This window comes from Heterodontus francisci, chromosome 1 (assembly GCF_036365525.1).
Source record: "Heterodontus francisci isolate sHetFra1 chromosome 1, sHetFra1.hap1, whole genome shotgun sequence".
NCBI lineage: Eukaryota > Metazoa > Chordata > Chondrichthyes > Heterodontiformes > Heterodontidae > Heterodontus > Heterodontus francisci.
Window position 1 is genome coordinate 265,178,136 of NC_090371.1, and position 24,399 is coordinate 265,202,534.

Below are 24,399 nucleotides of genomic sequence, written 5' to 3' on the forward strand. Positions count from 1 at the left end.
CAGGAAGGGCTTCCATTCAGTCTTGTCAGAGATGGACAATAACCATGGCCTTGCTAGCATTGCCCGCATCCCAAGAACAAATTATATAAAAAGAACCTAATTTTCAGATAGGTTCTGTGCAAGTTTGCCATTGGAGTCTAGTCAGTTTCTAGTAATTCTAGTGTGGCTTGCAGGCTTTAATTTGTGGTTACATTATGCAAATCCTCAGTGATTTGTATCTTATTTTAGAGCTGTATCTGAAGCAATGAAATACTGTTTGCTTAATAGTGTGATGAGTGCTTTCATTCGCTGTTCTTAGAACTGATTTGGACCATGATGCTACTGCAAGCCATGTACCACATATTATTTTGTATGTGAGTTCTAACTTTTCACCTTAATGGTCTTATTGAAAATGCCTTTTACATTTAAGTCCTGTGCATCCATAAATATGGACTTCTGGCTACTGATCAGCTGTAGATTTTAACAAGCTTACAAGTAACTTTTCTCACTGGAAATTTGTTAGAAAGAAATAGAATGCAGTAAACTTTCTTTTATGCATGAATGATTTCTAACCAAATGAGTGCTTTCAAGGGGGCAAGAATGTAGATTGCCTGTGAACATTTTAGGGTCAGGAGGAAGACACTGAAATTGATTGACATTTATTCAAAAAAAAAGAGTTGTATTCATGCATACTCATTTCCTGTTTTTGAAAAACTTGAATGCTGTTGCCACTGGCAGGGACGTGAACAACATTGAGGACTTCGAATGCTTCTGGAGGCTAGCTTGTTTTTCTTCGATATACTTTCTGCAGTACACAAAGTTTAAATAATTGAGTTGATTTTTTGTTAATTGTTCTGCAGCAAGCTTTAAAAAAAAACCTTTAATTATCACCCTTCCCTTTCCTCCTACAATTAACACACTAATTATTCTGACCCTGAGGTTTCTCACTGTTCAGATCCAGTTGTTTCCTTCTGTGGGTCCATGCTCATGGTTTGCAATACAAGATCAATCAATCAGTGAGCTACCATTGGTGAAAACCACAGGACAAGGATAATTGTCAATGGGCAATTAGTGTAAAAACACAGAATTACAGTGATCAAGTTGGAACTGACCGTAAGAAACACAAAGGACTAGAACATATCTAATAGTAACAAAGGCACATGCTGATCAATATGTGGCCAGCAGCAAGAAATGTTAGGAATCTGAGAGTTAGAAATCCATAAAATAGTAATTTAAGGAATAACAGATGTTCCACACTTAATGGAAAAAACACTTCATGCAGAGAGTCATGGGTCTGTTAGTGAAATCAAATTTATATTTAGAAATTTGTTTGATGCCCTGAAGGCATTGACTCCTTGCTCGGGTTCCACAGGTATCTTTGGGTCTCTGCACAAGTGCACGTGTGAGCCCTATCAGTGAGTTTCCAGAAGTTGTTCAACCACAGAAGCATGTCAACTCAGTCTGACTGGCGTAGGCCTGATGTGTATATATGTACGCACACAGACGTACACCCTTGCAGCAGAGGTCACTAGATAGCAATCAGCAGCAGGGACCCAGTTCTTTTGTTTGTTCTTCCTCTTTGCTCACCTGAACCCCCATCACTAAAGGCAGTTGTAGCACCTCTTGTCAGTGCCTTATCTGAGATCAGTGAAGTCAGTATTGATCAAGGATTGTATTGTACCTGATCTGAATGACTCAGCTACTTCATGTATAAACTCACTGAGACATCTTGGGATCTCAACCTCATTTTTTTGTATGCTTTTTAATGCAATCCATTTTATTGTTTTAACCAAACACATGCCAAGAATGCTTCATATAGCGCTCTTTGAAGTTTTAACATTCAGCAGTGGTTAAATCATTTTCATCACTGACTAGGATCCAATATTCTGAAAGGAACAATGTATCAAATGTTTTCCCTTGTGGAAAGAATAACAGTAATATTATTTGTATGTGGAATTACTCTTTCTCATATTTTTCAAAAGTTCAGTCAATTATAGGTGGTCATAACATTTGAACTCCTTTCCATCATATTCATTGGCCACTTGCTTTCTGAAGGGAATGATTTTCGCCAATTTGTTTTAAGTATTTTGGCTTTTTCCCCAACATCCCAAGTTGAATAGCAGACTTGAAGTTCCCACATTAAAAATTCTGTTTCAGCTTTATCGCAATGGCACTGGCACTGAAGACGATCACAGAAAAATCGATGAACTGCACCAGCGATGTCTGAATGCAGAACGTTCAAAAGATGACCTCCAGATTAGTCTACAAGCAGCACAAAACAAAATCCGGAAACTTGAGATGAAGTAAGAATGTTTCTTCCTTTGGCATTTATGTTGCAACACAAAGTTTCATGGCTTTGGTAGTACAGAACTTAAGTATTGCTGAAAACAGACATTTTGTCGAAGCTTTTCATACTTGGACTCCTCAGGACAATTCACAAGAATGCCAATGTAAGGGAAAGCAACAAATTTATATTGTATGAGAAGAGAGTGCAACAAAATAAATGACAGCCCTTCGCTGGTTTATTCCTCAGGGCAATGCCTTGACCAATCTGAGTCAAGCTACCTGGTTTAAATTTCAACCAAAACCTGGCAGTTAACTGTCAGTCACCATAAACTGGTGCATTCTCCATGGCAACGCCTCTACCAATCAGAGTCCACTTGCCAACCAATCAGCACTCACTTCTCATACAGTATAAATTTGTTGCTTTCCCTTACATTGGCATTATTGTGAATTGTCCTGATGAGTGCAGGTATGAAAAGCTTCGACAAAATGTCTCTGTTTTCAGCAATACTCAATTTCATGGCTTACTACATTTCTCTGTTTCTGATGTCTCTGCATTATAAGTATCTACCAATCACATAATACATAGTTGTAGCATTACCTTGTTAAAGTGGTCTTGCACTGAGAAAGTTCCAATAACTCATCCAAGAGCTTTCCCAGTCTTTGGCAATGCACTCCTAAATCTGCAATTAAGTGGTGTTTGTAAGCCACCTGGGACAACTTTTGCTATGTTCTTTACCCATTCCATTGGGTTGTGTTGCTCCATTGCAACATGATTGAGATTAGCTCAGCAGCCTGAGGAACTGAACCTGTGCCCACCATTCCATAGCGCTATGCATTGGTGTAGCACATTAGAGTAAGAATAGTTAATGCTATTTTTGCATTATTATAAGCAAAATTGCTTCTGCAGTTAGTTTCACACAATACTATTTTGCTTTTAAAGCAGTTTCATCCTTGACTACATTTTGGCCCTCTTTAAAATTCAGTTTTTGGTGAAAATTTTATTGATCCTTGGGATTAATGATGGTGTGGAAGTGACTATTTGTTACTAAATTTGAAAGGTTGCTCTATGTCTGTCCTATCAAAGGCGAATCCTAAGATTTAAGCTGTGCTGCAGTTTATCGGATGAGTTTTCACTTACATTTGGACCACAACTTGAATTATCTCTTGGACATGGCTGACCCGATCATAAACCTGCCAACAAAATTAATATATTTAAGACTCTGTAAATTTTTGACTGCACTTATTTGTTTGCAATTAATATATAAACATTTCATTAAATTATCTATGATGTACATAAGCACACTTAATATTTGTTACAAATAGTTGTGGGAACAAGTACATAAAATATGCAGAATTATAAAGACATTCTTATGACTTCTCCAATGTCTGCTAATTTAAAAGAAATAAACAGCCTGTAACTAAGCCGTACAGACCAGGAAGATCCCAGGTTCAATTTTCTGGGCTGAGTTAACTGATCTCAGTTTGGAGCAGTAAAAAGAATTGAAACAATTGACTTCAGTGCCCCAAAGAGATGATGTGGATGGAATGGGAGGAGACTCATGTGGAGTATAAAAATCAGCATAGACTAGTTGAGCCTAATGGCCTCTTTCTGTGCTCTATGTTCTATGCAATTCTATGTAAAAAGATTAGAAAGGGGAAAATGAACCGGGTTCCCACTTCTAAGCACTGTCCTGTGATTTGTGTTTGAACTGTACATGTGCTAATGTTAGGTAAGAATAAGATTGGTTTTGACTGTGAAGCCTCTATGGCTCAGTGGCATCCAGAGAATTGTTTTAGCTCAGGAAAGAAGGATAGAGTTTTAAAAATGGTCACTGACAAAAAAACTATTAATTTACATTCCACGTCAGTAGATACCCACAGGGAATATGGCCAATTATGTCTGTTGTGACTTTTTCTATTTTGTTCATTTTGTAGTTATGAGGAGGAAATGTCCCGTTGCCAAGAAATGATTCAGAAACTGCAAAGTACTCTAGACTCTGTTCGTGGAGACTGTGACATGGTCAGTGATGAACGACTAAAATTACAGAAAGAAAGTGAGCAACTTCGTAAAGAGATGGAAGAACTGAAGAAAGTTGATCTGGACATAAAAAGAAAAGCAAGGCAGCAGGTATGAAACTATAAAAGAAGGGAAAAAACTGCAAATGCTGGAATCTGAAATATAAATAGAAAATTCTGGTTTGAGACAGCAAGTCAGTGTGCAATAAGATCATCTCTCATTCTTCTTCTAACCTCCAATAAGTATAGGCCCAACCTGCTCAATCTTTTCTCAGTTTTGGGCTCCTTACTTAAAAAGGGATATTCTTGCATTGGAAGTAGTTCAGAGAAGGTTCACCAGGCTGATTGCTCGGATGAAAGGGTTGTCTTATGAGAAAGGTTGAGCAGGTTGGGCTTATACTCGAGTTTAAAAGAATGAGAGGACCTTATTGAAACATATAAGATTCTGAGGGGGCTTGACAGGGTTGAAGCTGAGAGGATGTTTCCCCTCGTGGGAGAATCTAGAACTAGGGGGCATAGTTTTAAAAATAAGGGGGCTCCCATTTAAGACAGAGGTGAGGAGATGAAGTGATGTATGACTTTAACCCCTTAAAGGGACTAAACCAAATCAAGAGTATATCCCTATGAATCTCCTTTAATTAAGTTCAAACCAGACAAACTCCCAGACACTTATTTGGGTCCAAAGAATTGTACTAGCTTTCCCTCAAAGAAAGAAAACCAACAGACAATATTACCAATATAATAAAAGCAAAATACTGCAGATGCTGGAGATCTGAAATAAAAACAAGAAATACTCAGCAGGTCTGACAGCATCTGTGGAGAGAGAAGCAGAGTTAACGTTTCAGGTCAGTGACCCTTCTTCAGAACTGACAAATATTAGAAATGTAGAAGGTTTTAAGCAAGTAAAGTAGGGGTGGAGCAAGTGATAACAAAAGAGAAGGTGTTGATAGGACATGGTCACAGAATAACTGACCAGAAGGTCATGGAGCAAAGGCAAGCGGTATGTTAATGGTGTGCTGAAAGACAAAGCGTTAGTACAGAGAAGGTGTGAATTGACTGAAGCACAAAGCACACCAAGCACAAACATAATTTTTTTTTAAAAAACAGACAGTGGGTAGACACAGTAGAAACAAACTAATCAAACTAAAATAAGATAACCAAATAAAAAAAGAAAAAATAACTAAACATAAAAAGGGGGGGCCCGTCATGCTCTGAAATGATTGAATTTAATATTCAGTCCGGCAGGCTGTAGCGTGCCTAATCGGTAAATGAGATGCTGTTCCTCGAGCTTGCGTTGATGTTCACTGGAACACTGCAGCAATCCCAGGACAGAGATGTGAGCATGAGGGTGGGAGGTGGGGGGTGGTGTTGAAATGGCCAGCAACCGGAAGCTCAGGGTCATGCTTGCGGACTGAGCGGAGGTGTTCTGCAAAGCGGTCACCCAATCTGCGTTTGGCCTCCCCAGTGTAGAGGAGACCATATTGTGAGCAGCGAATACAGTATACTAAATTGAAAGAAATACAAGTAAATCGCTGCTTCACCTGAAAGGAGTGTTTGGGGCCTTGGATAGTGAGGAGAGAGGAGGTAAATGGGCAGGTATTACACCTTCTGCGATTGCAGGGGAAGGTGCCGTGGGATGGGGACGAGGTGATGGGGGGAATAGAGGAGTGGACGAGGGTGTCGCGGAGGGAACAATCACTTTGGAATGCTGACAGGGGAAGGGAGGGGAAGATGCGTTTGGTAGTGGCATCACGCTGGGTGTGGCAGAGCATGATCCTTTGGATCTGGAGGCTGGTGGGGGGAATGTGAGGACAAGGGGAACCCTGTCGCAGTTCTGGGAGGGAGAGGAAGGGGTGAGGGTAGAGGTGCAGGAAATGGGCCGGACACGGTTGAGGGCCCTGCCAACCACAATGGGGGGGAATCTTCGGTTGAGGAAAAAGGACAATATTACCATCTTTCGGATAGCCTATTTTAATAATTATGGCTACGTCATAAATGTCCCAGTTATTATAAGGGTCTGAGAACTGTCTTCAATATTATCTGTCTTCACAAAGGAGGACACAAATATCATACCAGAAATATTGGGGAACACAGGACTTAGTGAGAGAGAGGAACTGAAAGAAATCAGTATTAGTAGAGAAATGGTGTTGGGGAAATTGATGGGATTGAAGGCCGATAAATCCCCAGGGCCTGATGGTATGCATCCCAGAGTACTTAAGGAAGTGGCCCGAGAAATAGTGGGTGCATTGGTGGTCATCTTCCAAGATTCTATAGACTCTGGAACAGTTTCTATAGCTTGGAGGGTAGCTAATGTAACCCCACTATTTTAAAAAGGGAGGTAGAGAGAAAGCAGGGAATTATAGACCAGTCAGCCTGAGGTCGATAGTGGTGAAAATTCTAGAGTCCATTATCAAAGATTTTATAGCAGAGCACTTGGAAAACAGTGGTAGAATCGGACAGAGTCAGCTTGGGTTTACGAAAGGGAAGTCATGCTTGACAAATCTAGAATTCTTGGAGGATGTAACTAGTAGAGTTGATGAGGGCGAGCCAGTGGATGTGGTATATTCGGACTTTCAGAAGGCTTTCGACAAAGTCCCACATAAGAGATTAGCATGTAAAATTAAAGCGCATGGGATTGGGGGTAGTGTATTGCGATGGATAGAAAATTGGTTGGCAGACAGGAAACAAAGAGTAGGGATAAATGGGTCTTTTTCAGAATGGCAGACAGTGACCAGTGGGGTACTGCAGGGATCGATGCTAGGACCCCAGCTATTCACAATATACATTAATGATTTAGATGAGGGAACAAAATGTGATATGTCCAAATTTGCAGATGAGACAAAACTGGGTGGTAGGGTGAGTTGTGAGGAGGATGCAGAGAGGCTTCTGGGTGATTTGGACAAGTTGAGTGAGTGGGCTAATGCAGTATAATGTGGATAAATGTGAGGTTATCCACTTTGGTAGCAAAAACAGGAAGGCAGATTATTATCTGAATGGTTATAAACTGAGAGAAGGGAATATGCAGCGAGACCTGGGTGTTCTCGTACACCAGTCGCTGATGGTAAGCATGCATGTGCAACAGGCGGTAAAAAAGGCAAATAGTATGTTGGCCTTCATAGCAAGAGGATTCGAGTACAGGAGCAGGGATGTCTTGCTGCAATTATACAGGGCCTTGGTGAGGTCACACCTGGAATATTGTGTGCAGTTAGTTTTGGTCTCCTTATCTGAGGAAGGATGTTCTTGCTATAGAGGGAGTACAGCAAAGGTTTACCAGACTGATTCCTGGGATGGCGGGACTGACATATGAGGAGAGATTGAGTCGGTTAGGATTATATTCGCTGGCGTTCAGAAGAGTGAGGGGGATCTCATAGAAACCTATAAAATTCTAACAGGACTTGACGGGGTGGATGCAGGAAGGATGTTCCCAATGGTGGGGGAGTACAGAACCAGGGGTCATAGTCTAAGGACCACATAAAGCAGTTGAGGCCAAAACATTGAATGTTTTCAAAAAGGAGTTAGATATAGCTCTTGGGTCTAAAGAGATCAAAGGGTATGGGGCGAAAGCCGGAACAGGCTACTGAGTTGGATGATCAGCCATGATCATAATGAATGGCGGAGAAGGTTCGAAGGGCCAAATGGCCTACTCCTCCTATTTTCTATGCTTCTATGTATCTCTCCACTTAGAGACACAGAGAGGGGGTTCTTGTAGTTGTATACAGAATACTACATGAGACGATTTATTAACTTTTATATATTTATTAAAGAATTTAACATGCAATAAACTTCTTAAGTGGCTAAGTATATCACAATATCAAATATTACTGAGAGATGTAGCACATATTATTTCGAACATAGAATCTAAAAGTTTAATCTTGCTAATGTTATAGCAAAATATCTTGGAGTATTCAGAATATCCATCAAAATTTGAAGTAAACTTTTGCCTTAAATCCCCCAAATAAGGCATGGGGTGAGAAGTATTGTTTGAGGAATTCAACACTTCTAAGTGTTTGCTTCAGAACCTTTAATGTTTATACTATTTCTAAGGTGGCATATGACCTCTTAGCATATAGGTGCTACCTTTCTGTGTGTGTTTTTCTTGCTTTCAAAATCCATATTTGGTAGTATCATGAACTAACTCTCCACTTAATGTTTTACTGGAAATCTCCTGTTTTTTGAAGTTGTGAGCTTTTATCTGGTCAAAATGTTTATAGTTGTGTTTAATTGACCTCTTGTTCCTGTAAGTCCATTTTCATTTATTTTATTATCTATAATTGCCTTTTTTATGGTACCTTAAAGCAACCTCTGGAGCCGACCTGTCTGCACAAACCCACAAACCAATTCAGTTTGTTGCTACCTCTTACTGACAGGATATTTCAATGTGTGTGTTTATCTTCCAAGCCCCTGACAACAGAGACACAAATGGATTTCCCAACTTGTTCATAACAGGGACCTTGACATTTTCTAACTCTACCTTCTTAAAGGAGAATGTCAGTGAGTTCTAAAAACTGACCATCCATTCAATCTCTAACTCTAAAAGGCATAATACACTATTTCCAAATTCTGCTTAATTAAGCCTAATATACTTATATTCCATCACACAGGAATTTCTTCTTTCAGATGGTTGTTAATCTTTGAAATTTTCTTCCCCACAGAGGCTGGTTCATTGAATATATTAAAAGGCTGGGTCATAACAGATTTTTGATTTACAAGGATGTCAAGAGTTATGGGGGTCTGGCAGAAAAGTGGACTTAAGGTCACAATCAGATCAGTCATGATCTTATTGAATGGCGAAACAGGTTTGAGGGGCCGAATGGCCTATTCCCTTTCCTATTTCTTCTGATCTTCTGATCAATAAAGAGAACAGGACAAGTTAACGTATTTTTCTAAATCTTTGGGGTTTGGAGGGAAATACTTTTTAATTGGATGGTTTCCATCCTGTTACAGGGAAAGTAGCTAAATTCTAACAACCCCTCCCTTCCAGTACTGCAGCTGAAATCTGTTGAATTAGGATGTACCAACATTTCTGCTGTAATGGCTTTACGCCGCACCTCATGGTGCATTTGACACTGAACCATCCCTGGACTTTTGTCCTTCATCATCTCCTGATGCAATTTGTTGCCATTACAAAAAACAAATTCTAAAAGACCCTTGTTAAAAACTGCATGGTACAATAATCTCTCTCTTTATCTCTCTATCCTAATTCTTATCTCTCTTTATCCTCTCTCTGTGTCTCTCTGCCCTATCTCTTTCTACCTTTCTCACTATCCTATTTCTATTTCTCTCTAACCTATCTCTCTCTCTCTATCCTATCTATTTCTCTCTAACTTATCTTTGTCTGTCTGTCTGTATCCTATTTCTCTATCTATCTCGCTCTACCTTTCTCACTCTTTATCCTATGTCTATTTCTCTCTGACCCGTCTCTCTCTCTTCCTTGTCATCTGGCATGAAAAATTGAGCAGTTTCGTTTGTTTTTTTTGGCAGCTACTATTTCCTCATTTTGGTAGGTTTATAAAAGAAGATGAGCATTTTGCTTGGGCTTTTGTGGGTTTATGATGCAGACCTTTTATTACATTTGAGCAAATCGGCATGGGTAACTTACTCATTGTGCACTATATCGTTCTCCTGCTACAGGTGACATGTGCAAGTCTTTGAATTGTGTACTCTAATGTAGTATGTATGGCTTCGAGGAGATGCATTTCTTCCACCTAGTACTCTATGTGCACCAGTTTCTAGATCTGTAGGCAGAGGAAAAACAGGATGGTGACCCATAAACTGAGTAGTCCTCCACTATTTCACATTTGATATGCATTTCCTGGGTAACCCTGGCTTGGGCGAGAATCTCCTACTTGAAATGAAAAAGGAATGTGAATTGAATTTAAATGACAGGAGAATGATATTGCAAGATAAAAAGAGGATCATCCAATGAAACAGGACGTTAGAGACTTTAGGGCTACCTCTTTAGCTTGGAGAATCTCCAGGAACAGGCAGTAACGTAGTAACCTCTTGAGACCTCCAAAAAGGTAAGTTATATATTTTTGATGGGTTGCGGGTGCAATGAGGATATACTGTAGGCTGGTTGTATTTGGAAGCAGCCAATAAACCTTACCTTCACCAGCAACTACTGCTGCTGCAACTTGCCAGGCCCTATTTGGAGCGAGTCCAGATTCTTGGGTCTCAACCCGCTCAGAATATTACACACAAAAACTGTCAGATTAAGTCATGATCAACTGTGGTCACTTGCAGAAAGCCTATCCCCTGACTTAAGCTGGGGAAAGAAATTGGGGCGCTTGTCTTAAATGTAGTAATGAATATCATGCACAACAAGGTATTTGTATACAAGCAAAATTAGAGTAAACCTTATTAACAGCCCCTGAGTTTTACTTCATTTAGGTAGCAACCCTAGAACATGAGTTCTCCCTGAAGGAACATGGATTTCAAATCCAGCTAAGAGAACTAGAGGATACCAGTCGGAATTCAACCAGTGAGCTGAAACGTTTATTAACGGCACAGCAGAAAGCAACCAGTCGGTGGAGAGATGAAGCCAGGAGACTAACTGAAGCCTTTGAGAGTAAACAAATCAAACTGAAGTAAGTGAACTGTGCTGTCTAGGGCAGGGGTTCTCAACCAGGGGTCTGGGATCCCCGAGGGATCTGCGAAAAGGTTTCAAGGGGTCTGTCAAAATAGCCGTAGAATGCAGGCCTTGCGCAATTTGCCTATGCTTCTCTCTCTCGCTCTTTCTCGTTCTTTCTCGTTCTATAATGAATTTTTAAGCCTGCGCTTGACTCTGATTCAACCAACATCCAGTAACCAAGCTTCGCCGCTTACACAAGCGCAAGAAGGCTCGCAGCTGCAACAAGTCTCTACACCCCTCATCTGATCCTTGTCTGGTGCCCATGCCCTTCACCTGAGCAACAATCCCCTGCCAAACACCAGAAACAGGTCTGTGGAACTTTTATAACATGGGAGGCAGGGCTTCAGAAGCAAAAGGTTGAGAACCCCTGACCTAGGACTTTAAGATAAATTTTGCAGAAATGGGGATTGTGGCGAATAATAAGAAATCATGTAAATAAATCTGTAACATTTTTAAAATCTATTTTGTGTGTCCCATAATTTTGTAAGTGTTTGCAACTTTTTAATGCTTGCATTTTTAAGTAGGTTTGTAACATATGTTCATCCATAGTCTCAAATTTAACATGGAGGAGTACATGAGTTTAGGTGTGGGTGAGGGTGTTAAAAGTTGGCAAAAATGCGACCCGCCGTCTTCTGCATTTAACTCTTGCATGTTAGGCTGGTTGCACACAACTCTCCTTGGGAGAGGGAGATTACCCATTAACATCTGCTAATCACTCAATTGAAGCGATATTACAACAGACTTTTAAATTTAATGGTGCATCCACCCATTTCCTGGGCTTCCTGAAACTCCCCATTAAAACCAAGGTGAGGGCACAATGGAAATTGATGGGACTGATTAAAAGTCATGCAAATACTCCAACAAATACTCCGAAAGCAGAGCTGCTTTCTTACACTAATGGGAAATGGGTATGCTCGCGGTACTTCCGCAGAGTTTATTTTCTACACTTTGGAGGTTTTCTGAATCAAATCAGGATGGCTGGCACCTTGGCTGCCTTAGAGTGAACCTCAGATGAGGAGCATTACTATCATCAGTAGCAACAGCCTACTGTTGACAGAAGTGCAACTGGCCATCAGAGAGGAAGCAGCAGAGGGATGCAGCTCACTACCCATGACAGGGTGTACAGGCAGAGGCTGAGCTTCGCTGGTCTGACTGAACAGCAGTGTTTCCGGAGGCTCGGGTTGTTGTGTCAGGTGGTAGCAGACATCTGCAGCTTTCTAGAAAAAGTTGCTCCCTGCTGGACCTGGGGGGCCACATGTTAACAGTGGCTGTCAAAGTGACCACTGCCCTCAACTTATTGCCTCTGGTTAAAGGCTTGCTACCCGACCCGAACCCGACGACATGGGTCGGGGTCGGGTTGGGCCCCTCTTCTGGGTCCGGCTTTCGGGCACGGGTCTGGTCGGGCCGAGTCCGGGTCGGGCTGGACCCACACGGTTGAGTGCTCTGCCAGTAAGTATTAAAAATAAAAAACTTATCTGAGCTGGGAGTCCGGGATGAAACTGAGTCTGCGCAGTGAGCGAGTGATGTCTCTATGATGTCATCACGCATGCGCTGCAGCTTCGTGGAGCTTCCCAGTCGGAAGGAAAGTAAAGGGATGGTCGGGTCGGGCTTAGCTCGGGCTGAATGGGGTCGGGCTCAGGGTGAAATTGGAGCAGGTCGGGCTCGGGCCCACTGTGGTTCGGTTGGGTTCAGGTCGGGTTCTTTTTCCCGACCTGAGCAGTCCTTTACCTCTCCGACCTTCCAGGCTTCTGCCGGAGACATATCCAGGATCTCCTCATGGTTGAGTCAGATCTCTCGAGAGTGGAACACAAAGATGCCTTGCTATCCACCGCCATAAGAATGGTGGTGGTGCACAAATGTGTAAGGCAGGTGACTGATCGGTCATTTGCCAATTATGTAAACCTGACCTGTCAGAATGAGCGGGCAATACAAAAGCAAAATTCTGAAGATGATGGAAATCTGAAATAAAAACAGAAAATGCTGAAAATACTCAGGTTAAGCAACAGGTGTTGAGAGAGAAATGGGGGAGGCATTTTATATTCTTCCCCCACGGCAGGTTTGGAGGCGGGGAAAGCATAAAATTGGGTGGGATGGTGATGGCGGGAGTTCCCGCCACCACCCTGCCTCCGCTAAAATTTAGACCGAGGCAGGAAGGCCTGAACAAGGGATCTGGAATTAGGAAGGGGGGGCCCCAATGAGAGCCACCCACCTGCCCTTGTTGCTGACCCCCTCCCCACCCCGTCCCCTGCAACCCCCACCCCGTGAGACCCCTCCTGTCCTAACCTACCTGAGGCCTGGGTCCAGCGACGCTTCTCTGCCTCCTGTAGGTGCTTCCCCCAGTAGCAGCCACTGCCTCCGCAGCTGCCAGCTTCTGATTGGCTGGCAGCTCTCCAAGGATGGGATATCCAGAGATGAGGTCCTTGATCTTGTGGAAGGCCCGCCGCTTCCACTTATGTGCCTGATTGGCCTAAATTCGGCGATCCTGCCAGAGAAGAGGTGATGTGGGGATCTTGGCATCGCTTTTTCCAAATGTCAAGACCCCACCGCCACCAGAGTTGACATTTCCGGTCAAAAGCTTTTCATCAGACCTGGGAAAAGTTAGAAATGGAATAGGTTTTAAGCAGGTGAAATGGGGGAGGGTGGAAAAGAACTAAGGGGAAGGTCTGTGATAGGGTGGAGGACAGGAGAAATTAAATGACAAAAGAGTTGATGGTGTAGGACCAAAGAGATGGTAATGGGACAAATAAAGAAACAAATGATGGGCTGAATTTTATCCGCACGCCATGCTCCATGGCAGTGCGCTGTGAAGTCGGCAGCCATCTGATACGGGAGTACTGCCGCCAAGCCCCCGTGATATTTCACCAGGGGGCTCATTTAAATGGAAAGGACGGAGCGGCCACCCCTGTTGACATAGAGTTGGCAATGGTGTCCGGCACCACCATGCCAGCGCCATTTTTAGAGGGCTTCGAGCCCTTAGATGAAATTTTAATATTTAAAAGGGAATTCGTTTACACTTCATTTAAAAAATGTTATTGAAACCTGGAGGCCATTTCAACACCCCCCCCCCTCCCCATGTCTGTTTTACGGCCACAAACCCTGAATAAACTTTATTGACATTGCGAGCATCCCCCCCCCCCCAACCTTGTAACATTTTCCTTTCAACCCCTTCCCCACAGCCAATAAAAAGTGTTTTTCCTGCCCAGAAATTTGCAGTCCTCCCCCCTCCCTACCAGTGTCTCGCCTCGGAGCTCCGCATGGAGTTCCGAAGGCGCCCGAGTTGTGGCTGGTGGCCATAAAATCGGCGTGGGACGGCTGCCGTGACCAGGTCAGTTAATCTGCATTTCATTTTAATGAATTTTAATATTTAAATGAAGGCCCCGGCAGGGGGGCCGCACCAAGGTCTCACCACTGCCGGTAATATGCGGCAGGGCTTTCTCGCCGTCATGGGTTGTGACGGGCCTCTCCCACAAGTATTTTATGGCCCCCCACGATCCCCAATGTTGAGGGGCTGGTCAAATTGAGCCCGATGTTTCCGGAGGAGGTGTAAATGACAGAATGATGAACAGCGAACATCTGAAAGCAAAAACAAAAGAAAAACGAGAGTAAGACTGAAACATGTAAAGAAAATGGGGGCAGGGATTACAGTCTGGAACGCTTCAACCTACCTAATTGAAAGATGTTGTTCCTCGAGCTTGCGTTGAGCTTCAGTGGAACACTGCAGAGGCCAAGGACACAGATCAGTGTGAGAGCAATGTGGAAAATTAGAGTAGCAGGCAACCGAAAGCACACTTCAGTGTCAGTTCTTTTGTGCTTACATCTAAATAGGAACTTGCTTGCAGTGTGGAATATAACCTCAATATTTTACTATAATACCCACCCACCTATTTGTCAAATACAATAGCATGTAATCAGAACATTTACTGAATTTACTTGAAGATGTGAATTTGAGTAATTAACTCTGATATAGTCGCCTAGTAAGATGGGCTATGAGCAGTCCCCTTGCTAAGTGCACTTTTGCATTGAGATTCAATGGGTGGAATCTTCTCTGCATAGAATATTCTCGGGCGTCGGGACCATATGTGGGTCCCGACCTCAATGGTGCTTGAGTCCTGCCCACTTAGGTGATCTTCCCAGTGTTAGAACCGAGGCGGGAGGACTGTACTTTATTTCTAGTTCCACTTCTCCACAGGTCACAACATATGTTTAATTATGTACCCAGTTACCCATACGCTCAATCATGGACTCTATTTTTATCCCAGAATAAAATACACCAACCAGGTTTCTTTAATAAACAACAAAATTATAAGTTTATTATAAAACAAGACATAACCAATAACGAAGCAAAGTATTAACACACAGAGTGAAATATGAAAGTTCCCTTTTACCTTAGCGGCGCTCTCTCTCACTCACACACACACACTGGTTAACTGAAAAATAGAGAGTTTTTCTTTAGAGCTCTGTTACAAAAAAAAAAGACCAAAACAAAAACTTTGGCCAAATACTTGCTAATTCTTGAAGAAAAAAAGAGGATATGGTAAGATATCAGTAATCCTTTTTTGGTTTGGTGTACCAAATATGCGTAGACTGCTGACACTGGGTACTTTCTTGAACAGTTCTTTTCAGGTGACATTGAAGATTAATTTGGAAGGTTTTCCAGGAGAAACGCTACAACAGGGGTTTCTGGCAGGTTTTTCAGGAGGAATGCAGCAACAATTTCTCTATTTCTTACACTTACTTCTAAGAGCTTCTCAAAGAGATGGAAAAGCTGGCAGGTTTTTCAAAGGGATGGAAGAGGGTGTTGATGGTGACTGCTCTCTTGGCTGGTTTTCTCCAACTGCCTTCAAAACAGTTCCCACCCCAACACATTGTCCAAAGTGAAACCAGAAAAAAATCTCAAGAGTCAAGCCTCCTGACCCCTATAAATCTTGATCTATCACTTCTCTGTAAACATCTTCTCCAAGTCAAAAAGCCCTTGCTGGATATTTATCCAAAGACAGTTGACTTCCAGTAAGGGTTGTTTCCAAATCCAAAAAACTTTCCGAAGACCCCAGTGAAAAAATATCAATGGAATCCTTTTCAGTTTTCCCAAATATTATAATGTCCATAATTCTAAAATGCATGAGTCCTCAAAAAAAACTTAACAAAAAATATAGAAGCACTGTCATAACACCAGAGACGACCAATTAACAGGTAGCCTAAGGGAGCCCCATCTAATTAGAGACAGTGGGCAGGCTCCACAGACGGGAGGGCCAGTCGGAGTGCCCAATCCTATGGGCAGCCAGCAGCCCCTCCAGGAGAGGTTGGAGACTGTGAGGGCATTTCAAGATGGGGGCGCCCTCTTGAGATTTTTTAAATGATTATGCCATGGCGCCAGGCCATCATTGTGGAGGGGGAACCCCTTCACAGGATGGCATGAGGCAGCAGCTATGGCTCTCTGGCACCCGTGGCAGTGGAGGTTGGGAATTAAAGGAGGCCTGGCGGGCGTCAGCTTCAGCAGGGGGCCCATCTGCTGCTGGGACCATCCTAGCGATGTCACCAATTTTTCCCTAAGTGGCACTTAATTAGCTACCCACTATTGGGTGGTTAGCCAGCTGAAAATAAAAATGTTAACCTGGCCATATGGCTGAATTTTTTTTTAATCTGTGAGAAGTCTAACATTTCAAATGATTTTACTTGACTCTTTCCAAGTGCAGTGGGTAATAGTCATTGCAACCGCAAATAGTAGTCTAACCATGCTGGAAATAAGCACATTACTGAAATAAATAACTCCCAAATGAAGCTCTGCGTCAATCTTTCTTCCTCATTTCTGACAGGGCTGAGCTAACCCGACAGAAACAGCACTCCCAGGAGTTGGTTTCCCAGCTGGAGATTACACATGAGAAAATAACAGAGGTGAGATAATTGCTCTCCATGGTCTCAAACATAGCTGTAACCTTTAGTATATTTATTTTGCATTATCATCGAGGCACCTGGAGTTAGAAGTGGTGATTGCATTTTTTAGCTTTCCACGTACTAAAGCCATGGCTGTACTGGTTAATTGCCTCTCAGTATATATGGTAAATTTAAATATATGTTGCCCATGTGGTTTTAATGTCCTCTGAAAATAAAGGAACAAAATGCTTTTCAAAATCAAATTTTATCGTGATTTGTCAAACATTTATAATCCATTTTACAGTGTATGCTATATAAATTACTTAACTATTGACTGTATCCTTATTCAATCCTTCGTTTGCTCATTGCATTGAAAATATAGGTCATATAACAGTATTGAACTTGTGCCATGTGATTATTTACAGTTGAAAAGTATGAAAAAGCATGAAATCGACAGATCTAAAACTGAGTTGTAATTTTCATTTCATATATACACATGGCATGGATTAAATGATTGACTCTTCTGTAAGACGGATGTCCATACCACTTTAATACTGGATATGAACCTGATGGTGTAAATCGGGATTAAAACTTTTTCACATGGTTTGTCCATGCAAGTGTTTGATAGATGATGAGCCAGTTACTGCAGACAGATGTTCAGATTTATTCAAATTGATTCTCCTTCTGCAGAACAGAAGGGACTCAGCCCTCAATTCCTAAAATACTCAAATGTTTTCACTCTTTTTAATCATAATTGACTATTTTCTGAACTCACGCTTTTGGAAAACTTAAGTTAACGTGAAATGAAGTTAATATTTTCAGCCTCAGACCTGAATCATTAGGGTCAAAAATGGCTTGAAGTTTTGTGGTGGCTAAAGTTTGAGGGTGAGTGGTGATTGGGGCTGGACAAAGTAAAAACAGAGTTGTAGGACTTTAAATCCTACCAAGGGAAGCATTGGTCAGCTGAATTAGAGCTTCAACGATTCATAATCAACTTCAGTTCACCACAGAATAACTGATGTTCATTAGTCTTTTCTCTTCAGCATATGATGAAGAATTCTCCTGCAGTGAACCTTCTGCACCATATCTTAAACTAATTCCTGAATCTATTTCATGCAGTGGTGATAAAAAGAAAACTGAAAGGAGAGCATTGTCAATTTACTGATGATCAAAATGTGGCAGAGACATTGAATAAGGCAGCTCACCACCACCTTCTCAAGGGCAATTAGGGATGGGCAATAAATGCTGGCCTAGCCAGCGATGCCCACATCCCATGAACGAATAATAAAAAAAAGTACTTTGCATCAGTTTTTACTAAAGAGAAGAATTTTGGAGAGGAGGAGAATCCTGAAGTGGTTGAAAGTGAGATGAGTGATATTATGATAGGTAAAAGGAAAACAAAGGACAGGATCTTCGGGCCTCGCCAAAGTCAGGAACAGAGGTGGATGGGGCCTCAAAATGCTTGCGGCAGCTGGCATGCTGGTTTCCTGACACAGTTGGCGCCACCAACCATTTTGGGAGAGGCTGGTACAGTGCCCTGCAAGGCTGCCAATTAGGCTTATTAAGAGTCTAGTTAACGGTAAGTAAAGGAGCTGACAGGGATTTTCCAGTCGGCTTCCAGTTTCCTGATGCGACGGAGGCAGTTCAGCTGTCTGGAGTGTGGCTCCCAGTGGCAGGCCAGGGTGCCAACACTCCAGGAAAGCATAATGGCCCTCCCTGCCTGCCTGGTTGCAGAGCATCCAAAGACTGCCCTGTAGAGGGATACCACCACCCCACCCCTGCTGCCTCCTTCCACCACAGTGGTGGCCTGGCTGCTTTTTCTATTTTTTCATTGTTATTAAAGTCGATGAGAGGGTGCTTCCATGTTGAAGCACCCTCTCAGTTATTTACCCTTTACTGCAGCTAACTCTGGCCCTCCAGTTTCGAGAGCCCACCTGCCACCCTTAATTGGACAGGAAACCTGTTTCCGTGCCAATTAAAGGGTCCCCCTGGTCAAAATCCCAACGAGTGACTGCCCACAACCCCACACCATCCCGGCAGCGAGTTCGGTTCCTGTTTCCCGCCCCTAAAGCAAGAATTCATTGTGATGGAAAACTCTCCACTTGCCTGGATGAGTGCAGCTCCAACAACACTTGAGAAGCTCGACACCATCCAGGACAAAGCAGTTTGCTTGATTGGTACCCCGTCCACCACCTTAAATATTCACTGCCGCCACAACCAACGCACAGTGCAGCAGTGTGTACCATCTTCAAATGCATTGCAGCCACTTGCCAAAACTCCTTCAACAGCACCTTCCAAACCTGCGACCTCTATTACCTAGAAGAGTAAGGATGTCAGTTGCATGGGAACAGCACCACCTGTGAGTTCCCCTCCAAATCACACATGATCCTGACTTGGAACTATATTGCCTTTCCTGCACTGTCGCTGGGTCAAAAACCTGGAACTCCCTTCCTAACAGCAGCTCATCGCCACCTTCGGTACAGGGGAAGAAGTTGATTGGTGAGTAACTGGTAAGTTATTCTACGTATTCTAATTGTAATAAATAGTTTTTAAAGTTACGATATGGCTGGTCCTCTCAGCCAAGTGGAATGTACATCCTGTAGTATGTGGGAAGTCATGGATGCACTATGTGTCCTAGATGAACAGATCTGCAGGAAGTGTCACCGGCTGCAGAAGCTTGAGCTCCGAGTTTCGGAACTCGGGCGACGGCTGGAGTTACTGTTGTGCATCCACAAGGCTGAGCGCTATGTGGATAGCATGTTTAAGGAGATGGCCACCCAGCAGGTTAGGAGCATGCAGGCAGAGCGAGAATGGGTGACCACCAGGCAGTCTAAGAGAACCAGGCAGGTAGTGCAGGAGTCCCCTGAGTCTATCCTGCTTGCTAATCGAGTTTCCATTTTGGATACTGGTGAGAACAAAGTCCGTGGCACCACAAGAGGGAAGGAAGAAGAGTGGAAGAGCAATAGGGATAGGGAATTCGATAGTCGGGATAAGACAGGCATTTCTGTGGCAGTAAACATGACTTCAGGATGGTGTGTTGCCTGCCTGGTGCCAGGGTCAAGGATGTCACTGAGCGGCTGCAGGACATCCTTCTGGGGGAGGGTGAACAGCCAGAGGTCATGGTCCACATTGGTACCAATGACATAGGTAGGAAGAGGGATGAGGTCCTGAAAACCGATTGTAGGGAGATAGGAAAGAAAAAGCAGGACCTCAAAAGCAGTAAATCTCAGGATTACTCCCCGTGCCACGTGCTAGTGAGCATAGTGAGGAATAGGAGGATTGATCGATTGAAAACGTGGCTGGAGAATTGGTGTAGGATGGAGGGCATCAGCTTTTTGAGGCATTGGGACCAGTTCTGGGACAGGTGGGACCTGTACAACATGGACGGGTTACACCTTAACAGGACCGGATCTAATATCTTCGCAGGAAGATTTGCTAGTGCTATTGGGGAGGGTTTAAACTGGTTTGTCAAGGGGATGGGAACCTGAGGGGTAGCTCAAATTGGAAGGAAGTAAAGCTGGTAACAGGAGGTAGAAAAGTAGCAAGTGGCATTAGAAGGCAGACAAAGCAAAGGCGAGCATCAACTAGGCTTAGATTGCAGAATAATGTCAAAAAGAGAAAGTTAGGGCACTCTACCTGAATGCACGCAGCATTCGCAATAAGGTAGATGATTTAAAGGCACAGAGGTACAAGAGTATGAACTAATTGCCATTACGGAAATGTAGCTACAGGGTGACCAAGACTGGGAACTGAATATTCAAGGATATTCGACATTTAGGGAGGACAGGCAAAAAGGAAAAGAAGGTGGTGTTGCGCTCATAATAAGGGATGGGATCAGTGAGGGAGGGTTTCAGATCGGAGGCAAACATTGGTAGGAGTTGTTTATAGGGCACCAAACAGTAGTGCTAGTGTGGGGCATGGTATTAATCAGGAGATTAGAGAAGCATATAGCATGGGTAATGCAGTAATCATGGGTGACCTCAATCTGCATATAGACTGGGTAAGCCTAATGAGAACTAATGCTGTGGTGGACAAGTTTCTGGAGTGTGTCAGGGATGGTTTTCGAGAGCAGTATGTTGAGGAACCGACTCGAGAACAAGCTATTTTAGATCTAGTATTATGTAATGAGAAAGAGCTAATTAATAATCTTCTTGTAAAAGAGCCTTTAGGGATAAGTGACGCGCAGTGGTTAGCACCGCAGCCTCACAGCTCCAGCGACCCGGGTTCAATTCTGGGTACTGCCTGTGTGGAGTTTGCAAGTTCTCCCTGTGTCTGCGTGGGTTTCCTCCGGGTGCTCCGGTTTCCTCCCACAGCCAAAAGACTTGCAGGTTGATAGGTAAATTGGCCATTATAAATTGCCCCTAGTATAGGTAGGTGGTAGGGGAATATAGGGACAGGTGAGGATGTGATAGAAATATGGGATTAGTGTAGGATTAGTATAAATGGGTGGTTAATGGTCGGCACAGACTCGGGCCTGTTTCAGTGCTGTATCTCTAAAATCAAATCAAAAAAAAAATCAAATGTTTGAAAGTGAGGTAGTTCAATCTGAAACCAGGGTGATAAATTTGAACGAAGGACATTATCAAGGTATGTGGGGCAAATTGGCTGATTGGGAAAATACATTAAAAGGTATATAGTGTTAGGATCAGGTGAGAAGGGGTTGAGGGGTTTCTTCTCAGCCTTTGCCAGGTTGACCCGTAACCGGGTTTAATTTTAGAAATACCGTGTTTTTAGCTCCCCCTCAGTGAAACCTTGTTTACTGCTCCAATTGTAAGGCAGAGAAATCAGACAGGTTTCCTTAGATTTAAACAGGAAAGGTGGAAGTTTATTATTCTTAAACTCTAATCCTGTTAATGACTACGAATATGCGACGTGACCACATTAGCATGCATACACAATAACCAGACACGCAGATAGAGACAGAAAAAGTAGAAAAGAATAAAGGGAAAGTTTGAGGCAATATCGGGATTATAATTGCAGTCCTTTAAGTTCAATGTGGAGTCTTTGGTTGCCAGTAAGTCCTGCTATTCGTTGGGGCCCAGTGCACGCTTCAACTTGTTTCGATGTTGGAGTCTTTTCTCTCTTGAGGTTTACATGTCTTCTGCAGGTCCAGTGGCTTGGGAGAAAGTGAGAGAGAGAGACAGCCAGGAGAGGTGCTTCCTTGTTCCAGCTTCAGTTGCAAACGCTGTCCTGTGTCTCATTCAAAAGCCTGGATCATCTGGTTAGTCACGTGACCAGCTCTTTTAACCAGTCCTGTCTTTTGTGGATTGTATCATCTTAGTAGTCCCTGGAATGTGCTTCCTTATGCCTTTAGTGTCTGGTGATCAAAATCCATCTGGGTTAATTGACCCAAGGACTAGTATTTTCTCTCCACAAGCACCATCTCTTAGTATGCAAATGTCCTCCAGTGAAAGGTCTGGTGATCTCTTTAACAAGTCATTTCTTCCTCCAGCAACAGTTTAAAATCAATGTTCATATGACGAAATTAATATGCCTCATTCTTGGCAGGTGGGATGGGCAATAAATGCTGGCCTGGCCAGCGATACCCACATCCCAAGAATGAATAAAAAACAAAGGTGGGGGTCTGCATGACAATAGGCAATGGATAATCTTTAAAGAATTATTACATACTTTACAGCAACTTTTATTCGTTCGGGGGATGTGGGCATCACTGGCTAGGCCAGCATTTATTGCCCATCCCTAATTGCCCTTGAGAAGGTGGTGGTGAGCTGCCTTCTTGAACCTCTGCAGTCCATGTGAGGTAGGTACACCCACAGTGCTGTTAGGAAGGGAGTTCCAGGATTTTGACCCAGCGACAGCAAAGGAATGGCAATGTAGTTCCAAGTCAGGATGGTGTACGACTTGGAAGGGAACTTGCAGGTGGTGTTCCCATGCATTTGCTGCCCTTGACCTTCTAGTTGGTAGAGGTTGCGGGTTTGGAAGGTGTTGTCTAAGGAGCCTTGATGCGTTGCTGCAGTGCATCTTGTAGATAGTACACACTGCTGCCGCTGTGCGTCAGTGGTGGATGGAGTGAATGTTTGTGGATGGGGTGCCAATCAAGTGGGCTGCTTTGTCCTGGATGGTGTCGAGCTTCTTGAGTGTTGTTGGAGCTGCACCCATCCAGGCAAGTGGAGGGTATTCCGTCACACTCCTGACTTGTGCCTTGTAGATGGTGGACAGGCTTTGGGGAGTTAGGAGGTGAGTTACTCGCCACAGGATTCCCAGCCTCTGACCTGTTCTTGTAGCCATAGTATTTATATGGCTACTGCAGTTCAGTTTCTGGTCAATGGTTTTGTAGGATGTTGCTAGTGGGTTTCAGCGATGGTAATGCCATTGAATGTCATGGGGAGATGGTTAGATTCTCTCTTGTTGGAGATGGTCATTGCCTGGCAGTTGTGTGGTGCGAATGTTACTTGCCACTTATCAGCCCAAGCCTGGATATTGTCCAGGTTTTGCTGCATTTCTACATGGACTGCTTCAGTATTTGAGGAGTCGTGAATGGTGCTGAACATTGTGCAATCGTCAGCGAACATCCCCACTTCTGACTTTATGACTGAATGAAGGTCATTGATGAAGCAGCTGAAGATAGTTGGGCCCAGGACACTACCCTGAGGAAGTCCTGCAGTGATGTCCTGGAGCTGAGATGATTGATCTCCAACAACCACAACGATCTTCCTTTGCGCTAGGTATGACTACAACCAGCGGAGAGTTTCCTCCTGATTCCCATTGGCTTCAGTTTTGTTAGGGTTCCCTGATGCCATACTCAGTCAAATGCTGCCTTGGTGTCAAGGGCAGTCACTTTCACCTCACCTCTTGAGTTCAGCTCTTTTGTCCATGTTTGAACCAAGGCTGTAATGAGGTCAGGAGCTGAGTGGCCCTGGCGGAACCCAAACTGAGCGTTACTGAGCAGGTTATTGCTAAGCAAGTGCTGCTTCATGGCACTGTTGATAACACCTTCCATCACTTTACTGATGATTGAAAATAGACTGATGAGGCGGAAATTGGCCGGGTTGGACTCGTCCTGCTTTTTGTGGACAGGACATACCTGGGCAATTTTCCACATTGCCAGGTAGATGCCAGTGTTGTAGCTGTACTGGAACAGCATGGCTAGGGGCTCGGCAGGTTTTGGAGCACGGGTCTTCAGTACTTATTCCAGAATATTGTCAGGGCCCATAGCCTTTGCAGTATCCAGTGCCTTTAGTCGTTTCTTAATATCACGCGGAATGAATCGAATTGATGGAAGTCTGGCATCTGTGATGCTGGTGACTTCAGGAGGAGGCTGAGATGGATCATTAACTCGGCACTTCTGGCTGAAGATTGTTGCAAATGCTTCAGCCTTATCTTTCGCACTGATGTGCTGGGCTCCCCCATCATTGAGGATGGGGATATTTGTGGAGCCACCTCCTCCAGTTCGTTGTTTAATTGTTCACCATTCACGGCTGGATGTGGCAGGATCGCAGAGTTTAAATCTGACCTGAATGTTATGGGATTGCTTAGTTCTGTCTATTGCATGCTACTTATGCAGTTTGGCACGCAAGTAGTCCTGTGTTGTAGCATCACCAGGTTGACACGTCATTTTGAGCTATGCCTGGTGCTGCTCTTGGCATGCCCTCCTG

The 24,399-nt window shown here is 43.4% G+C and overlaps 1 protein-coding gene across 8 annotated transcripts in view; it reads left to right on the forward strand.

Annotated features, from left to right (window-relative positions):
• Positions 1 to 24,399, forward strand: part of sclt1 (sodium channel and clathrin linker 1) — a 140,424-nt gene that overhangs the window by 82,300 nt on the left and 33,725 nt on the right. For all 8 annotated transcript variants that reach the window (XM_068043969.1, XM_068043930.1, XM_068043921.1 and 5 more), the window contains 4 exons: positions 2,137 to 2,282; positions 4,201 to 4,393; positions 10,672 to 10,868; positions 16,726 to 16,804. In XM_068043969.1, coding sequence (XP_067900070.1) covers positions 2,137 to 2,282; positions 4,201 to 4,393; positions 10,672 to 10,868; positions 16,726 to 16,804 — 615 coding nt within the window. The remainder of the gene's footprint in view (positions 1 to 2,136; positions 2,283 to 4,200; positions 4,394 to 10,671; positions 10,869 to 16,725; positions 16,805 to 24,399) is intronic.